Genomic DNA, 18,532 nt, shown 5'->3' with positions numbered 1-18,532 from the left:
TCAAAATTTGACAAGAAAAACGGAACATTTGTGCAATATTATGATAAAAGTTTGAATTTTACTCAATAACAGTCGCAATTTTACAAGAAAAGCTTAAAATTTGGGCAATTTTATGAAAAGAGTCACAATTTTATAAGAAAACTTTAACATTTTGGCAATATTATAATATTAATCGGAAATTTTACTTGGCAAAATGACGACAAAAGTCATGATTTTACTCAAAAATGTTTACTTTTGTATGCACATTAAATCAACAAGAAAACCCTGACTTTGGAGCAATGTTCACGGACTCTCGTATTTGGCTCTCTATTCGATCCAATGGTTTTCTGTATTGGGACCAGGATTTATGTCCTTTATTGGGACCAGGATTTAGGTCATCATTTTACTCAAAAAATGTTACTTTTGTATGCACATTAAATCAACCTGACTTTGGAGCAATGTTCACGGACTCTCGTATTTGGCTCTCTATTCGATCCAATGGTATTCTGTATTGGGACCATGATTTATGTCCTTTATTGGGACCAGGGTTTATGTCCTGATTTTGGTCCTAATTTGTGTTAGGATGGCTACCAAAAGTGCCTTATTGCAGGTAAACTTGCCAAGGGACATGTAAGCAAATATTAACATTGCTGTATGTATACTTTTGACCCAGCACATTTTCAGTAGAGCCATAATAAATTCATAAAAGAAGCAAACTTCATGAATGTTTTTTGTGAGCAACAAGTATGTGCTCCAATCACTCTATCACAAAAAAATAAGAGTTGTAGAAATGATTGTAAAGTCAAGACAGCCATGAAATTATGTTATTTACAAGTGTATGTATGTGTGGTGTTAAAGGTGGTCCTGTGATTTGAAGAGAGCATTTGGTAGATGACAGCAGTGTTACTTCCAAGTCTAATTATCTACTTACTTTAATGCGGCAGATTGTACCGTGACACATCCACACGAACCCATCTGCTGCATGTTTATGTTTTCTAATATCTCTCAGGCAATGCTGCTTACCTAAATTCAACTAAGTTATTTTTTTTTTTTTTATTATGCAGTTTTCTTTCAATGAGATTTTGCTCAAAAACTTCAAGGCCAGTATGTGTTTTTGTGTCTTCTGCCTGCTGAAGTGAATGCACTAGCAGGCTTTTTCCTGGCTCAAATTGAGGCAGAGGTAGTACAATCCTGACCATGCGCCAGAATTTTAGTTTTTTTTTGGTCAAATTACAGTAATATGCTGTAAAGAACAACGTAAAAATGTATTGTCATTTGGATTATTTTGATGGGTAGTTTGCTTCTAAAATCACAAGTCAAGCAGATATTTAAGTATTTATTTTTATTTAGACAAAAAATGTTTGGAAAGTATGATAATATACTGTAATATTTGTTGCACTAGGTCCGCGCTTTTTCAAAAATGTGTGAAAATAGAAAAAGAGGGTGGGGGTGGGGGCATACTTGCCAACCTTGAGACCTCCGATTTTTCAAAAATGTGTGAAAATAGAAAAAGAGGGTGGGGGTGGGGGCATACTTGCCAACCTTGAGACCTCCGATTTTTCAAAAATGTGTGAAAATAGAAAAAGAGGGTGGGGGTGGGGGCATACTTGCCAACCTTGAGATCTCCGATTTTTCAAAAATGTGTGAAAATAGAAAACGAGGGTGGGGGTGGGGGCATACTTGCCAACCTTGAGACCTCCGATTTCGGGAGGTAGGGGGGGGGGGCGGGGCGTTGTTGGGGGCGTGGTTAAGAGGGGAGGAGTATATTTACAGCTAGAATTCACTAAGTCAAGTATTTCATATTATATATATATATATATATATATATATATATATATATACAAGAAATACTTGACTTTCAGTGAATTCTAACTATAAATATATATTTATTTTATTATATATATATATACATATAATAAATACTTGAATTTCAGTGTTCATTTATTTACACATATACACACAGATAACACTCATCTACTCATTGTTGAGTTGAGGGTTGAATTGTCCATCCTTGTTCTATTCTCTGTCACTATTTTTCTAACCATGCTGAACACCCTCTCTGATGATGCATTGCTGTGTGGCACGCACAAAAGTGCTTTCATCAAATGCACTAGATGGCAGTATTGTCCTGTTTAAGAGTGTCACAACATTGCTGTTTACGGCAGACGAACTGCTTTACGGTATACAAAAAAGTGACTGCTGTTGTTGTGTGTTGTTGCCGCGCTGAGTCTGGGAGGACGTTAATGAAACTGCCTAACAATAAACCCACATAAGAAACCAAGAACTCGCCCTCGATCATTCTACAGTTATAACGTGATTGGGCAGGTACACTGTTTATTTTGTGGGAAAGCCTGAATTTCGGGAGATTTTCAGGAGAAAATTTGTCCCGGGAGGTTTTCGGGCGAGGCGCTGAATTTCGGGAGTCTTCCGGAAAATCCGGGAGGGTTGGCAAGTATGGGGTGGGGGGAATATATTTTTTCTGTTAATATGGTTTCTGTAGGAGGACAACATGACACAAACCTTCCCAATTGTTAGAAATCTCACTGTTTATATTAAACATGCTTCACTGACGACAGTATTTGGCGAGCGCCGTTTTGTCCTACTAATTTTGGCGGTCCTTGAACTCACCGTAGTTTGTTTACATGTACAACTTTCCTTCTTTTTTTTCTCCTCATTTTGTCCACCAAACGTTTTATGCTGTGCGTGAATGCAAAAAGGTCAACTTTGTTGATGTTATTGTCTTGTGTGAAGTGTTCATCAGGCATATTTGGTCAGTGCATGACTGCAAGCTAATCCATGCTATTTAGGCTAGCTTTATGTACGTATTGCATCATTATGCCTCACTTGTAGGCATACTTGCCAACCTTGAGACCTCCGATTTCGGGAGGTGGGGGGTGGGGGTGGGGGGCGTGGTTGGGGGCGTGGTTAAGAGGGGAAGAGTATATTTACAGCTAGAATTCACCAAGTCAAGTATTTTTATATATATATATATATATATATATATATATATATATATATATATATATATATATATATATATATATAAGAAATACTTGACTTTCAGTGAATTCTAGCTATAAATATATATTTATTTTATTATATATATATATATATATATATATATATATATATATATATATATATATATATATAAATAAGAGAAATACTTGAATTTCAGTGTTCATTTATTTACACATAACACTCATCTACTCATTGTTGAGTTAAGGGTTGAATTGTCCATCCGTGTTCTATTCTCTGTCACTATTTTTCGAACTGATGATGCATTGCTGTGTGGCACGCACAAAAGTGCCTTCATCAAATGCACTAGATGGCAGTATTGTCCTGTTTAAGAGTGTCACAACATTGCTGTTTACGGCAGACGAACTGCTTTACGGTAGAGGAAAACACGTCACTCAGGTCCGCATGGAGCTGGAGGGGGCGCGACCTCCAGCTCCGCCTGAATTTCGGGAGATTTTCGGGAGAAAATTTGTCCCGGGGAGGTTTTCGGGAGAGGCGCTGAATTTCGGGAGTCTCCCGGAAAATCCGGGAGGGTTGGCAAGTATGCTTGTAGGTATATTTGAGTTCATTTAATTTCCTTTACTTATGTCCTCTGTGTGTTTTAATTAATATTTGCATGTCTCATGACACATTTCAGATAGTTGCTTGTGTGCCATGTTGTTCCAGACCACAGCAAACATAACCCAGCTTGCATAGATTGTTATAAATCCAGTAATATGCCGTAAAGAACAACGTAAAAATGTATTGTCATTTGGATTAATTTGATGGGTAGTTTGCGTCTAAAATCACAAGTCAAGCAGATATTTAAGTATTTATCTTTATTTAGACAAAAGATGTTTGGAAAGTATGATAATATACTAGGGGTGTAACGGTATTTGTATTGAACCGTTTCGGTACGGGGGTTTCGGTTCAGTTCGGAGGTGTACCGAACGAGTTTCCAGACAAACATATTAAGTAGCTACTAGTAACATCACTATGAGCCCGTTGACCTTCTAGAAACATAAACGCCAGGTGAAGGTGAAGGCTAATTCGCTTTTAGCATAACGTTAGCTCATTTTGCGGTGTGTGTGTGTTACGGACAGCAAAGCCCTGTCTGTCTGTTATTTCACTTTACCTTTTTCTGTGTTGATTGAGCTGTGTTGAGGCAGCAAAAAAGGACATTATGTTAAATGAAGAGTTTCTGTCTCTGATAGTTGATATAATAATGTAAGTGCATCATTAAGCCTATATGGACTCCATGGTGTTCAGGGATGAATAGTCTCTCCTATTGCTATTGTACTATTTTTTTCCAGGTATAGTTACATTAATCATTAGTAATGTAGCAGCCTAGTTTTGAATGGCAGGGTCCCTGCTATCACATGTTGATAAAAATATAACATTTACATAATAAAAATCATCTACAGGTTTCCCAAATGCTGTAATAAATGAAGCATGATGAGTTGACTTGAAACTGTTTAATGTTGCACTTTTTATGTGTAGAAGAAAAGTTTTTGTCATTTTTTTTAATCTGAGCAACAACTTGAGGCAGTTTAATGTTGATTAATCTGGGCAGAATTATTATAGTGTTCCCAATGTTAAAAGGATAAAGCCATTTTTTACAAATTTAGTAAATAAATAACCAAAACATTTATATTTTGTTGTTTTCTTACTGTACCGAAAATGAACCGAACCGTGACCTCTAAACCGAGGTACATACCGAACGAAAATTTTTGAGTACCGTTACACCCCTATAATATACTGTAATATTAGTGGCTCCCCGGAGCTTTTTCAAAAATGTGTGAAAATAGAAAAAGAGGGTGGGGGCGGGGGGGAATATATTTTTGTTTTATTATGGTTTCTGTAGGAGGACAACATGACATAAACTTCCCTAACTGTTACAAATCCCACTGTTCATATTAAACATGCTTCACTGATGGCAGTATTTTGGCGGGCGCCGTTTTGTCCTACAAATTTTGTCGGTCCTTGAACTCACCGTAGTTTTTTACATCTACAACTTTCCTTCTTTTTCCCCTCATTTTGTCCACCAAACGTTTTATGCTGTGCGTGAATGCTCAAAAATGAGCTTTGTTGACGTTATTGACTTGTTGGAGTGCTAATCAGGCATATTTGGTCAGCTAAATGATGCTAACATGCTCTTTAGGCTCGCTTTATGTACGTATTGCATCATTATGCCTCACTTGTAGGTATAGTTGAGTTCATTCAATTTACTTTACTTATGTCCTCTGTGTATTGAATTCTTTGCTTGTCTCATGACGCATTTCAGTGAGTTGCTTGTGTGCCATGTTGTTCCAGACCACAGCAAACATAAGCCAGCTTGCATAGATTGTTATAAATCCATTAGAAGAAGACAGCCTGCCGTTAACCTTTAACTTGGACACACACATCTCTAACTTTGGCCATTCTAAGACAGTTATTTAGAGGAGTTATCTCACCCCCTGAAAAGCCTGTTTTACTAATGTTTTCCAATGTTGTAAAAATGTGTAGAATAAATATTACATTTCAACATTTCTGTCAACGAAGATTTGTGTCAGCCTGCGACACAGTCATTTTGATAGTAGGCTATTATAGCTAATATAGACACTTATATCATGTGTTGTCTTCATTATAACACTTATATAAGGCTTTTAAAGTCATTTTGATAGTAGGCTATTATAGCTAATATAGACACTTACAGTACATCATGTGTTGCCTTCATTATAACACTTATATACGACTTTTAAAGTCATTTTGATAGTAGACTATTATAGCTAATATAGACACATCATGTGTTGTCTTCTTTATAACACGTATACAAGACTTTTAAAGTCATTTTGATAGTAGGCTAATATAGCTAATATGGACACTTATATCATGTGTTGTCTTCATTACAACACTTATATAAGACTTTTAAAGTCATTTTGATAGTAGGCTAATATAGCTAATATAGACACTTACATCATGTGTTGTCTTCATTATAACACTTATATACGACTTTTAAAGTCATTTTGATAGTAGGCTAATAAGCTAATATAGACACTTACATCATGTGTTGTCTTCATTATAACACTTATATACGACTTTAAAGTCATTTTGATAGTAGACTATGATAGCTAATATAGACACTTACATCATGTGTTGACTTCATTATAACACTTATATAAGACTTTAAAGTCATTTTGATAGTAGACTATGATAGCTAATATAGACACTTACATCATGTGTTGACTTCATTATAACACTTATATAAGACTTTTGAAGTCATTTTGATAGTAGGCTAATATAAACACTTACATCATGTGTTGCCTTCATTATAACACTTATATAAGGCTTTACATTTTTTGCAGCTCCAGACAGATTTATTTTTGTATTTTTGGTCCAATATGGCTCTTTCAACATTTTTGGGTTGCCGACCCCTGCACTAATGGATACTATTAAAGTTTAAAAGGCATGCAATTTCAGGCAGTACATATATTTTTTTTTGGTGGAGGAGGAATTATGGTGTGGGGGTCGTTTTTTTTTCTCCAGGAGTTAGTTCAAGTGAAAGGAACTTTTGAATGCTCCAAGATACCAAACAGTTTGGAGCGGGCCATGAAGACATGGATGACAGAGTCTGGTGTGGATGAACTTGACTGGCCTGCACAGAGTCCTGACCTGAACCGGATAGAACAAATTTGGGATGAATTAGAACAAAGAATGAGAGCCAGGCCTTTCTCCACCAACATCAGTGTGTGACCTCACCAATGGTGGACAATTCCTATAAACAAACTCCGCAACCTTGTGGACAGCCTTCCCAGAAGAGTTGAAGCTGTAATAGCTGCAAAAGGTCATATTGAGGTAGGTAATATAGCATGTGTGTCAAACTCGAGGCCCAAAATGTCCACGTGTTGTCACCACCATGAATGACTACATTTTAACTGTTCATTTCTCGGCTCAGTTTCACCTGGACTTTTGACTTTCCTCCACGCCAGATCGCTTTTTAAAGTAGTAACTGGTTTTGCCTGCCATTTCTGCAACACTAAAAAACATCAACTCTGACACGGAGGAAACTTTTCTGCTTCTTGTCACGTTCAAACACTGAGGACATCTATTAAACAAGACAAAAGGCAAGGAATCAAACAGAGACAGAATTCAATTTGGACTCAATATTGAGGAGAGACATGGCCACTGCACTCTCTGTTACAGTCCTGCACCACGCTCTGACGAAGAAGGTTTTCGTCCCCTCTTTTATTTAGATGTTCAATGTTCAACGCACCAACACATGTCACAGCAGGAATGGGAAGTATGTAAAACAGTCAATTGTTTTTGGTCACATTGAAGACCAAGAAGAGGATGTCTCGGGCTTGGGCTCTTCCTGGATCCAGCTGGGGCAGGTGTTGGAGGACAATGGATAACCCCTCAGCGACTTCAAGAGGGCAGCGGGTCGTAAATAGCGTTGACCTCGGTTACCAAATAGTTGGAAGAGAGTTTGTGGAATACTTCAAAGAGAGTTCGTTTAACACTTCAAAGAGAGTTCCTCTGGAAGTTGAGCAGATCCTGCCATCTGTCCGTGTTGAAATCACAGTGGCGTTTCACGAGCCTTCTTCCTCTTGTTAGGCCTCGGAAGACAGCATTCATCTTCTTATCAGGAACATAATGTAATACGTTTCTTTTGTGATAACTTACAAACAATTATTCCAACACTTCTAATGCTTTCTTTTAGTTGACCTTGTACCAGTCAATCTGTACCGTCATGAAACTCTACCTTCTAATCAAGTCTTCAATCAATCCATCTAAAGGTTGGAAAGGAAGTGCGCTGTTCACTTACCAGAGACAAAATGTTCACAGCACAGTCTGGAGTGTTCTATAAGAGTCCTCCGTATCATGGCCCTGACAAATCCACTCGTCAGGGCGGTCAACGTTATGCACCAAGTAGCGGGAAAAAACACCATTCCATATGTATTCACAGCGCTTTACCTTTCCCACATTTTGTTATGTTACAGCCTTATTCCAAAATAGACTCCAGTGAAGTTGTCACGTTGTGTAAATGGTAAATAAAAAGAGAATACAACAAATCCTTTTCAACTTATATTCAATTGAATAGACTGCAAAGACAAGATAGTTAACGTTCGAACCTGAAAACTTTGTTATTTTTTGCAAATATTAGCTCATTTGGAATTTCATGCCTGCAACATGGTTCAAAAAAAGCTGGCACAAGTGGCAAAAAAGACTGAGAAAGTTGAGGAATGCTCATCAAAACACTTATTTGGAACATCCCACAGGTGAACGGGCTAACTGGGAACAGGTGGGTGCCATGATTGGGTATAAAAGCAGCTTCCGTGAAATGCTCAGTCATTCACAAACAAGGATGGGGCGAGGGTCACCACTTTGTCAACAAATGCCTGAGCAAATTGTTTTAAGAACAACATTTCTCAACCAGCTATTGCAAGGAATTTCGGGATTTCACCGCCTACGGACCGTAATATCATCAAAAGGTTCAGAGAATCTGGAGAAATCACTGCACGTAAGCGATGATATTAGGGACCGAACCTCGGGCAATACTGCATCAAAAAGCGACATCGGTGTGTAAAGGATATCACCACATGGGCACAGGAACACTTCAGAAAACCCCTTTCAGTAACTAGAGTCGGTCGCTACATCTGTAAGTGCAAGTTAAAACTCTACTATGCAAAGCCAAAGCCATTTATCAACAACACCCAGAAACGCCGCTGGCTTCGCTGTGCCCGAGCTCATCTAAGTTGGACTGATGCAAAGTGGAAAAAGTGTTCTGTGGTCTGACGAGTCCACATTTCAAATTGTTTTTTTGGAAACTGTGGACGTCGTGTCCTCCGGACCAAAGAGGAAAAGAACCATCCGGATTGTTCTAGGCGCAAAGTGTAAAAGCCAGCATGTGTGATGGTATGGGGGTTGTATTAGTGCCCAATACATGGGTAACTTACACATCTGTGAAGGCAGCATTAATGCTGAAAGGTACATACAGGTTTTGGAGCAACATATGTTGCCATATTATGGACGCCCCTGCTTATTTCAGCAAGACGATGCCAAGCCACGTCTTACACCAGCGTGGCTTCATAGTGAAAGAACTCATTCCATTTTGGAATAAGGCTGTAACATAAGAAAATGTTAAAAAAGGGAAGTGCTGTGATGAACTGTATATTAGGTTTATTTATTTTTTAGATTGTATTTATTTATTTGTTTTTTTCAGTGAGTCAATCGCATTAAAAAGTCCGAGATTAGTTTTAATGCTAGTAGCCCTTTCTGATGAAACCCTGGCCAGGGAGAAAACAATCCAAAATATTATTAGGTTAATAAATATACAACATTTTATTATTATTATTATTGTTATTTTATTACATTTATGTCATTATAATGTGCACTCGCAATACTGTGATTGGTTAGATGATATCAAGTGCTTGAAATTCATGTGATTACCTAATATTGTGACGTACATGAAGCCTTCAACCATTGGTGATGATGACGTCACGCCCTCTAGGTTTGGGCGATACAGTATTGCAACGTTTGGTATCGATCCAATACCATGTGCTTTGTAGCAAACGCAGGCCCGTTATTGCCGATATCGATATTTTTTTTAAACTTTTTTAAAAATATTGTCAATAATATGAACACACACACAACTATATTTGGAAAACAGAAGAAAACTGTACAACATTGGAATAAACTATAAATACTGTCAATACTTCGATTGATCAGCTTATACTGAGCCCATACCGGAGCGAGGCGATACGGTAGATTTGCGTATCAATCCGATATCAAGCCAATACAGGCATACTGATTCCGATACTTTTGTTTACATTTGACAGTACCAACGATAATATTGAAATATTACCAACACAAAACAGATATTTGAGCACAAACACGATATGATTTCATAGATACTACCCTTAGTATCGATACAAATGATATGAGGATTGATTCGTCCACTTAGCCCACGCTCGGGATGGACGATACTGCACATGTTGGTATCGAATCAATATTTTAAAAAAACTGAAGATATTTGAGATCAGACGATGTACGCTATTTTGCCAAAAGTATTTGGCCACCTGCCAGTTAAATATTGTCTAATTATGCAAAAATATTTTTAAACGATTTTTAAACAGAAATAAATACTAATAATAATGATTTCAAAGCAAATTGTGCAATGTAAAAGTAGCAATAGATTTTATGGTAAAATTGTGACATTTAGTGTGGTTTTTACAGCATTTTTCTCTGAATGAAAAAAACAGTACTTTTTTTTTTTTACTGTAATAAACTTTTACAGTAATACCCCGACAAATCTACAGTTGTTGATCTGCGGTAAAAAAAATAAAAAAATAAAAAAACTGGCATCATGTCTAATGAGAGCAGAGAAAAAATATATTGATGCCCATTTTTAACAATATTTTCTTTTTGCATATACTGTATATGGAACTTTTTTTTTTATATATTAAAAAATTATTTGTAATATTTTTGAAATAATTTAAGGGATTTTATACTGTAAAATTGCAGTTTTTAATTTACAGTAAAAAAAACTAATGTAAATTTGACAGTAAAATTCTGGCAACTGAGCTGCCTTTTTTTCTTCTTTTTTTTAACCATAAAAACAGCAGTACCTTTTTTCCATTTACAGTAATATACACTACATTTGGAAGTGAAATTATTGCAACTTACAATATTTTATTATTTTAAATCTACTAATAAAATGCATTAAAAAGTGTGTATTAATAGTATACACTGTTAGAAACGGCCCTCTGGGGCCCAAACATACACTATATTGCCAAAAGTATTTGGCCACCTGCCTTGACTCACATATGAACTTAAAGTGCCATCCCATTTCTAACCCATAGGGTTCAATATGATGTTGATCCACCTTTTGCAACTCTTCTGGAATGGCTGTCCACAAGGTGTGTTTATAGAAATTTTCCACCATTCTTCCAAAAGTGCATTGTTGAGGTCAGGCCCGGCCCTAACCAATCTGGCGCCCTAGGCAAGATTTTAGGTGGCGCCCCCCCACATCGGCAGTGAAGTGTATATACTCACAAGAAACCGAATAGCTTTGTCGTTGACCTTTTTTTTTTACTTACAACTATACCTAATATATAAAGGGGTGGAAAAGTGACTATTACCTGCAGGGCAAACATTAGCTAACCAGAAGGCAATAACAATGTAAACAAAAAACACCTGCTTAAAAGATCTAATACAAATGTCCCTGAGGAATGTAATTAGCTAACATTACATTATTATTTTCCATAACAATTTAGCCCCCTCCACAATATTAACCCGACGTTAAAACAGAACTAGCTATTTATTGATTAGCAATTGCCGAATCATTTAACATTAGCTTAATGCTAAAAAGCCAGGTTACTATCACATTCTGTAACAGACAAATAATTTCATGTAGGCTAACGTTACCTACCTGCTACCTGTTTTTTCTCGTTTCTACTCCTCTTCTTTTCTCTTTTTTCTTCCTTGGGCACCTGACAGTTTTGGCCGTTTTGACATCTTGTGTTGATTTTTTGATGTGGTGACGTCCAAAAAGAGTCATGATACAGGAAGGGAGGGGGCGCACCGTGCGGGGGGGCGTAATGTTGTAACAAATAATATTTCTATTAAATAGGCTTTACTTTATATTTTAATTAACGTGGGATTATTTTATGTATTTAGAAATAATAGTACCAACTTTTTTTTTTTTTTTTTTTTTTTTTCTCCAACATTTGTGGCACTGGCGTGGCGCCCCCTGATGGACGGCGCCCTTAGCATTTGCCTATACGGCCTATGCCACGGGCCGGCCCTGGTTGAGGTCACACACTGATGTTGGTGGAGAAGGCCTGGCTCTCAGTCTACGTTCTAATTCATCCCAAAAGGTGTTCTATCGGCATTCAGGTCAGGACTCTGTGCAGGCCAGTCAAGTTCATCCTACACCAGACTCTGTCATCCATGTCTTTATGGACCTTGCTTTGTGCACTGGTGCACAGTCATGTTGGAAGAGGAAGGGACCCCCGCTCCAAACTGTTCCCACAAGGTTGGGAGCATGGAATTGTCCAAAAATGGAGCATTCAAAGTTCCTTTCACTTGAACTAACTCCTGAAAAAAAACGACCCCACACCATAATTCCTCCTCCACCAAATTTCACACTCTGCACAATGCAGTCCGAAATGTAGCGTTCTCCAAACCCAGACTCGTCCATCAGGTTGCCAGATGGAAAAGCGTGATTCGTCACTCCCGAGAACGCGTTTCCACTGCTCTAGAGTCCAGTGGCGACGTGCTTTACACCACCGCATCCCACGCCTTGCATTGGACTTGGTGATGTATGGCTTAGATGCAGCTGCCCGGCCATGGAAAACCCTTTTCACGAAGCTCTCTGCGTACTGTACGTGGGCTAATTGGAAAATGACATGAAGTTTGGAGCTCTGTAGCAACTGACTGTGCAGAAAGTCTTTGCACTATGCTGACCCCTCTCTGTCAGTTTACGTGGCCTACCACTTGGTGGCTGAGTTGCTGTTGTTCCCCAAACTCTTCACTTTTCTTATAATAAAGTTGACATGCACCTGGGAATAAGTTGATTGGCAACACTAAATTGGCCCTAGTGTGTGAATGTGAGTGTAAATGTTGTCTGTCTATCTGTGTTGGCCCTGCGATGAGGTGGCGACTTGTCCAGGGTGTACCCCGCCTTCCGCCCGATTGTAGCTGAGATAGGCTCCAGCGCCCCCCGCGACCCCAAAGGGAATAAGCGGTAGAAAATGGATGGATGGATGGATGGACTCTGGAATATTTAGGAGCGAGGAAATTTCACGACTGGATTTGTGGCATCCTATGACAGTTCCACGCTGGAAATCACTGAAAGCGGCCCATTCTTTCACAAATGTTTGTAGAAACAGACTCCACGCCTAAGTGCTTGATTTGATACACCGGGCCAAGTGATTAGGACACCTGATTTCACCATTTGGATGGGTGGCCCAATACTTTTGGCAATATAGTGTATATATATTTAAATAAGACAAATATTCACTGTAATTATTTGCTTAAAATAAAGTCCAATAGCACGAAATAACTTTGTAAATAATATGCAGTATCAATATAGACACATACAAATATCAACGCGGTAGAAAATGGATGGATGGAAAAATGATACAAACAGCAGATAACTGAAAAACATCGCTCATATTATGCTGGTATCGATTTGATAGGGATACCGCTCTTGGTATCGACGAGACCGATGTTTGTATCGCTCTCCTCCATGACGGTATCTTCTTCGTGCCATCCGGTGCCGCTTCGTCTCCACTCCCAGGCGGACCTCGAGAGAGCAGCACCCAGCCTGAGGACCGGGAGCAGGAGGCGACAAAGCAGGGCTTCTTCTTCTCACGGCGGTCGACCCCGCTATGCTCGACCACCGCGACGTGTAGATTCCTTTCCCCACGCGGCCTTTTCTCCCCCCGTGTCGTCCCGAGGATGAGCGCCTCCGCTTCGGCCACCGGCTCGGCTTCTTGCCGCTTCGCCCACTATTTTGTCGTGTGTGGACTGGACGCCGAGACGGGCCTGGAGCCGGACGACGGAGCAGGTAACCGACCGCCATACTCTTATACAAAAACCATGTTTGAGTGTTTTTTCTTTAATAAGTGTAGAAAATGATGTTTTAAATGGCGTTGTTTACGCATAAACAGCCGTTATCACTCATTTTATCATCCCTTGTTTTGATATATCTAATCAGGCATGTGTGAAGACAACTAATCGTGTAGGCCTTTGTTTTTATATATATTTATCATCCCTTACTTTGATGTATCTAATCAGGCATGTGTGAAGACAACTAATCGTGTAGGCCTTTGTTTTTATATATATTTATCATCCCTTACTTTGATGTATCTAATCAGGCATGTGTGAAGACGACTAATCGCATAGGCCTTTGTTTTTATACATATTTTATCATCCCTTATTTTGATATATTTAATCAGGCATGTGTGAAGACAACTAATCGCATAGGCCTTTGTTTTTATACATATTTTATCATCCCTTATTTTGATATATTTAATCAGGCATGTGTGGAGACAACTAATCGTATAGGCCTTTGTTTTATTTATATATATATATATATACATATGTATATATATATACATAGGGCTGCAACTAACGATTAATTTGATAATCGATTAATCTGATAATCGATTAATCTGTCGATTATTACTTTGATTAATTGATTAATAATCGGATAAAAGAGACATACTACATTTCTATCCTTTCCAGTATTTTATTGAAAAAAAAAAAACAGCATATTGGCACCATACTTATTTTGATTATTGTTTCTCAGCTGTTTGTACATGTTGCAGTTTATAAATAAAGGTTTATAAAAAAAAAAAAAAAATATATATATATATATATATATATATATATATATATATATATATATATATATATATACATATATATATATATATATATATATATATATATAAAAACAAAATTAAAAAAAATTGCCTCTGCGCATAGCACAGATCCAACGAATCGATGACTAAATTAATCGCCAACCATTTTTATAATTGATTTTAATCGATTTAATCGATTAGTTGTTGCAGCCCTTATATATATATATATATCCTGTGTGTGTGTGTGTATATATATATATATATATATATATATATATATATATATATATATATATATCCTGTGTGTGTGTGTGTGTGTATGTATATATATATATATATATATATATATATATATATATATTTTTATAAACCTTTATTTATAAACTGCAACATGTACAAACAGCTGAGAAACAATAATCAAAATAAGTATGGTGCCAATATGCTGTTTTTTTTTTCCAATAAATTACTGGAAAGGATAGAAATGTAGTACGTCTCTTTTATCCGATTATTAATCAATTAATAAAAGTAATAATCGACAGATTAATCGATTATCAAATTAATCGTTAGTTGCAGCCCTAATATATATATATATATATATATATATATATATATATATATATATATATATATATATATATATAAAAACAAAGGCCTATATGATTAGTTGTCTTCACACATGCCTGATTAAATATATCAAAATAAGGGATGATAAAATATGTTTTTGTTTTTATTTTATTATTATTTTATTATTTTTTTATTGAACAGCAAACATACACTTATAATTCACACAAAAGTCAAGGCACTTTCAACATCAAGGTAAGAAAACAAAAGCAGATACAGATAAAGTAATAATACTAAAAAAATATGAAAAAAGGGCTACTTAAATCACTTTAAATGTTTTTAACAAGGATATCAATTTTAAGGGCTTTTGTACTCTTGATCATTCTCCAAGATTTGATTGATAATTGTAACCCATTAAGCCAATTAGAAAGTTTAGGCTTTACTTTCATAAAAAAAATTTGCTTGGAGCATAATTATGTTGACAAACATTTCTATATATATATATATTTTATCATCCCTTATTTTCATATATTTGATCAGGCATGTGTGAAGACAACTTATCGTATAGGCCTTTGTTTTATATGCATTTCAACGTCCACATTCGTACATAATTGACATCAAATCGCCACTCGAGTATTTTCTGTATTGTTTTAAAGCATTGGATTTACTGCTATATTAACAGCTAAAGGCGCTTTGTGTTCCCTCATATCACTGCCAAATGACAACTGATGATTCCCAGTCGTAAAAAAGCAGCCATTAGCTCCCCAGCGGTTGTCTCGCTTGCCATTTCCACCCCCATCATGCGTACAAATGGCCTCTGCCACGCTTATCTTTAAACAATTCCCCCCCCCTATGTCCCCGGCGAAAAGGCAAGGTGTGTGGTTCAAGTGGATGGGTTGCCATGGCGATGACAGTCAAAGCAGTGATGCCAGGGGTGGTTGTTTTTTAAGGCGAAGAAAAGAACGGAAGATGTCGGATGCTGTTTTTTTCTTTTTTTTTTCTACACAGGCGTAGACGGATATATTTCACGTCACTTCCATGTTGGAGTGGAAAAACAATAGCCCTCCTCTTTGGGATTTGTGCAGGAAACGATGCTCGGTGCTGTGTTTACAGCCAAAGATTATTTAGGCTTCTTACTAACATCTGCAGGCTTCGATAGCCGGCTCCCTGCTGCTTGGGATGGCGGCTTATGTAAGAGCAGGACATATCGTAGTGCAACACTGCAGCAGGATCTTCTCCTTTTCAAGGGATTTCCTGCCTGGATGGGAAGGCTGCTCCGTAATCCTCTGCAGTGGCAACAATACATTTGTTGTCTAATGGCCTTCACCAAATAGAACTGGAGTGTTTGATAGTGACAAAGCAAAACACCTATTATTTTTTTTTTTATGTCGTACGGGATGTCAGGGAAGCTGGAGCCTATCCCAGCTGATTTAGAATCAATCAATCAATCAATCAAAGTTTATTTATATAGCCCTTAATCACAAGTGTCTCAAAGGGCTGCACAAGCAGATCCCAGACTCACTGCATACACTATGTTACCAAAAGTACAAACCCTGTTTCCATATGAGTTGGGAAATTGTCCATCCATCCATCCATTCTCTACCGCTTATTCCCTTTGGGGTCGCGGGGGGCGCTGGAGCCTATCTCAGCTACAATCGGGCGGAAGGCGGGGTACACCCTGGACAAGTCGCCACCTCATCGCAGGGCCAACACAGATAGACAGACAACATTCACACACTAGGGCCAATTTAGTGTTGCCAATCAACTTATCCCCAGGTGCATGTCTTTGGAGGTGGGAGGAAGCCGGAGTACCCGGAGGGAACCCACGCAGTCACGGGGAGGACATGCAAACTAGCATTCCATCTATGATAATGTAAATGTAAAGATATAGTATTAAAATAATAAATGGATGTCTAGTATTTATTGATATTACTTTATATGTATTCAGTTTTACAAAAAGGTATTCATCTTAAATTATATAAAAAAAAATAAAAAAAATAAAGATAAATTATTTAAAACACAAATATCTAAGAAATAAAAGCATATTAATGGTAATGTAAATAAAAATTTACAGTATTAAAATTAGCATATTAAATATATGCCTATTATTTATTGATATTACTGTATATGTATTTTAAGTTTAAATTTTTTTTATTCATCTTAAATGATAAAAAAAAAACATTTTATCGAGATAAATTATTCAAACACAAATATTTAAGAAATAAAAGCATATCTATGATGATGTAAATATAAATGTACAGTATTAAAATATGAAAAATATGTCTAGTATTTATTGATTTTACTGTATATGTATTTTAAGTAAAAAAAAAAATCATCTTAAATTATTAAAAAGATAAAAATAATTGAGATAAATTATTTAAAACACAAATATTTAAGAAATAAAAACATATATATGATAATGTAAATATACATTTCCAGTATTAAAATTAAAAAATGAAAAATATGTCTAGTATTCATTGATTTTACTGTATATGTATTTTAAGTAAAAAGAAAAAAATCATCTTCCATCCATCCATCCATTTTCTACCGCTTATTCCCTTTGGGGTCGCGGGGGGCGCTGCAGCCTATCTCAGCTACAATCGGGCGGAAGGCGGGGTACACCCTGGACAAGTCGCCACCTCATCGCAGGGCCAACACAGATAGACAGACAACATTCACACACTAGGGCCAATTTAGTGTTGCCAATCAACTTATCCCCAGGTGCATGTCTTTGGAGGTGGGAGGAAGCCGGAATACCCGGAGGGAACCCACGCAGTCACGGGGAGAACATGCAAACTAGCATTCCATCTATGATAATGTAAATGTAAAGATATAGTATTAAAATAATAAATGGATGTCTAGTATTTATTGATATTACTTTATATGTATTCAGTTTTACAAAAAGGTATTCATCTTAAATTATAAAAAAAATAAAAAAAATAAGATAAATTATTTAAAACACAAATATTTAAGAAATAAAAGCATATTAATGGTAATGTAAATAAAAATTTACAGTATTAAAATTAGCATATTAAATATATGCCTATTTATTGATATTACTGTATATGTATTTTAAGTTTAATTTTTTTTTATTCATCTTAAATGATAAAAAAAAACATTTTATCGAGATAAATTATTCAAACACAAATATTTAAGAAATAAAAGCATATCTATGATGATGTAAATATAAATGTACAGTATTAAAATATGAAAAATATGTCTAGTATTTATTGATTTTACTGTATATGTATTTTAAGTAAAAAAAAATCATCTTAAATTATTAAAAAGATAAAAATAATTGAGATAAATTATTTAAAACACAAATATTTAAGAAATAAAAACATATATATGATAATGTAAATATACATTTCCAGTATTAAAATGAAAAAATGAAAAATATGTCTAGTATTCATTGATTTTACTGTATATGTATTTTAAGTAAAAAGAAAAAAATCATCTTCCATCCATCCATCCATTTTCTACCGCTTATTCCCTTTGGGGTCGCGGGGGGCGCTGGAGCCTATCTCAGCTACAATCGGGCGGAAGGCGGGGTACACCCTGGACAAGTCGCCACCTTATCGCAGGGCCAACACAGATAGACAGACAACATTCACACTCACATTCACACACTAGGGCCCATTTAG

General features: G+C 36.5%; 1 protein-coding gene across 1 annotated transcript in view; it reads left to right on the top strand.

The window, feature by feature from the left end:
- The first annotated feature begins 13,235 nt into the window (after positions 1 to 13,235).
- Positions 13,236 to 18,532, top strand: part of LOC133571979 (DENN domain-containing protein 5B-like) — an 84,475-nt gene continuing 79,178 nt past the window's right edge. Inside the window, exon 1 of the mRNA XM_061924556.2 lies at positions 13,236 to 13,528. Within this exon, the coding sequence (XP_061780540.1) occupies positions 13,420 to 13,528 (109 nt within the window). The 5' untranslated portion in view covers positions 13,236 to 13,419. The remainder of the gene's footprint in view (positions 13,529 to 18,532) is intronic.

Source organism: Nerophis lumbriciformis, linkage group LG29 (genome assembly GCF_033978685.3).
Source record: "Nerophis lumbriciformis linkage group LG29, RoL_Nlum_v2.1, whole genome shotgun sequence".
Lineage (NCBI taxonomy): Eukaryota > Metazoa > Chordata > Actinopteri > Syngnathiformes > Syngnathidae > Nerophis > Nerophis lumbriciformis.
The sequence above is the reverse complement of the archived record's forward strand: the minus strand, read 5'-3'. Positions and strand labels throughout refer to the sequence as shown.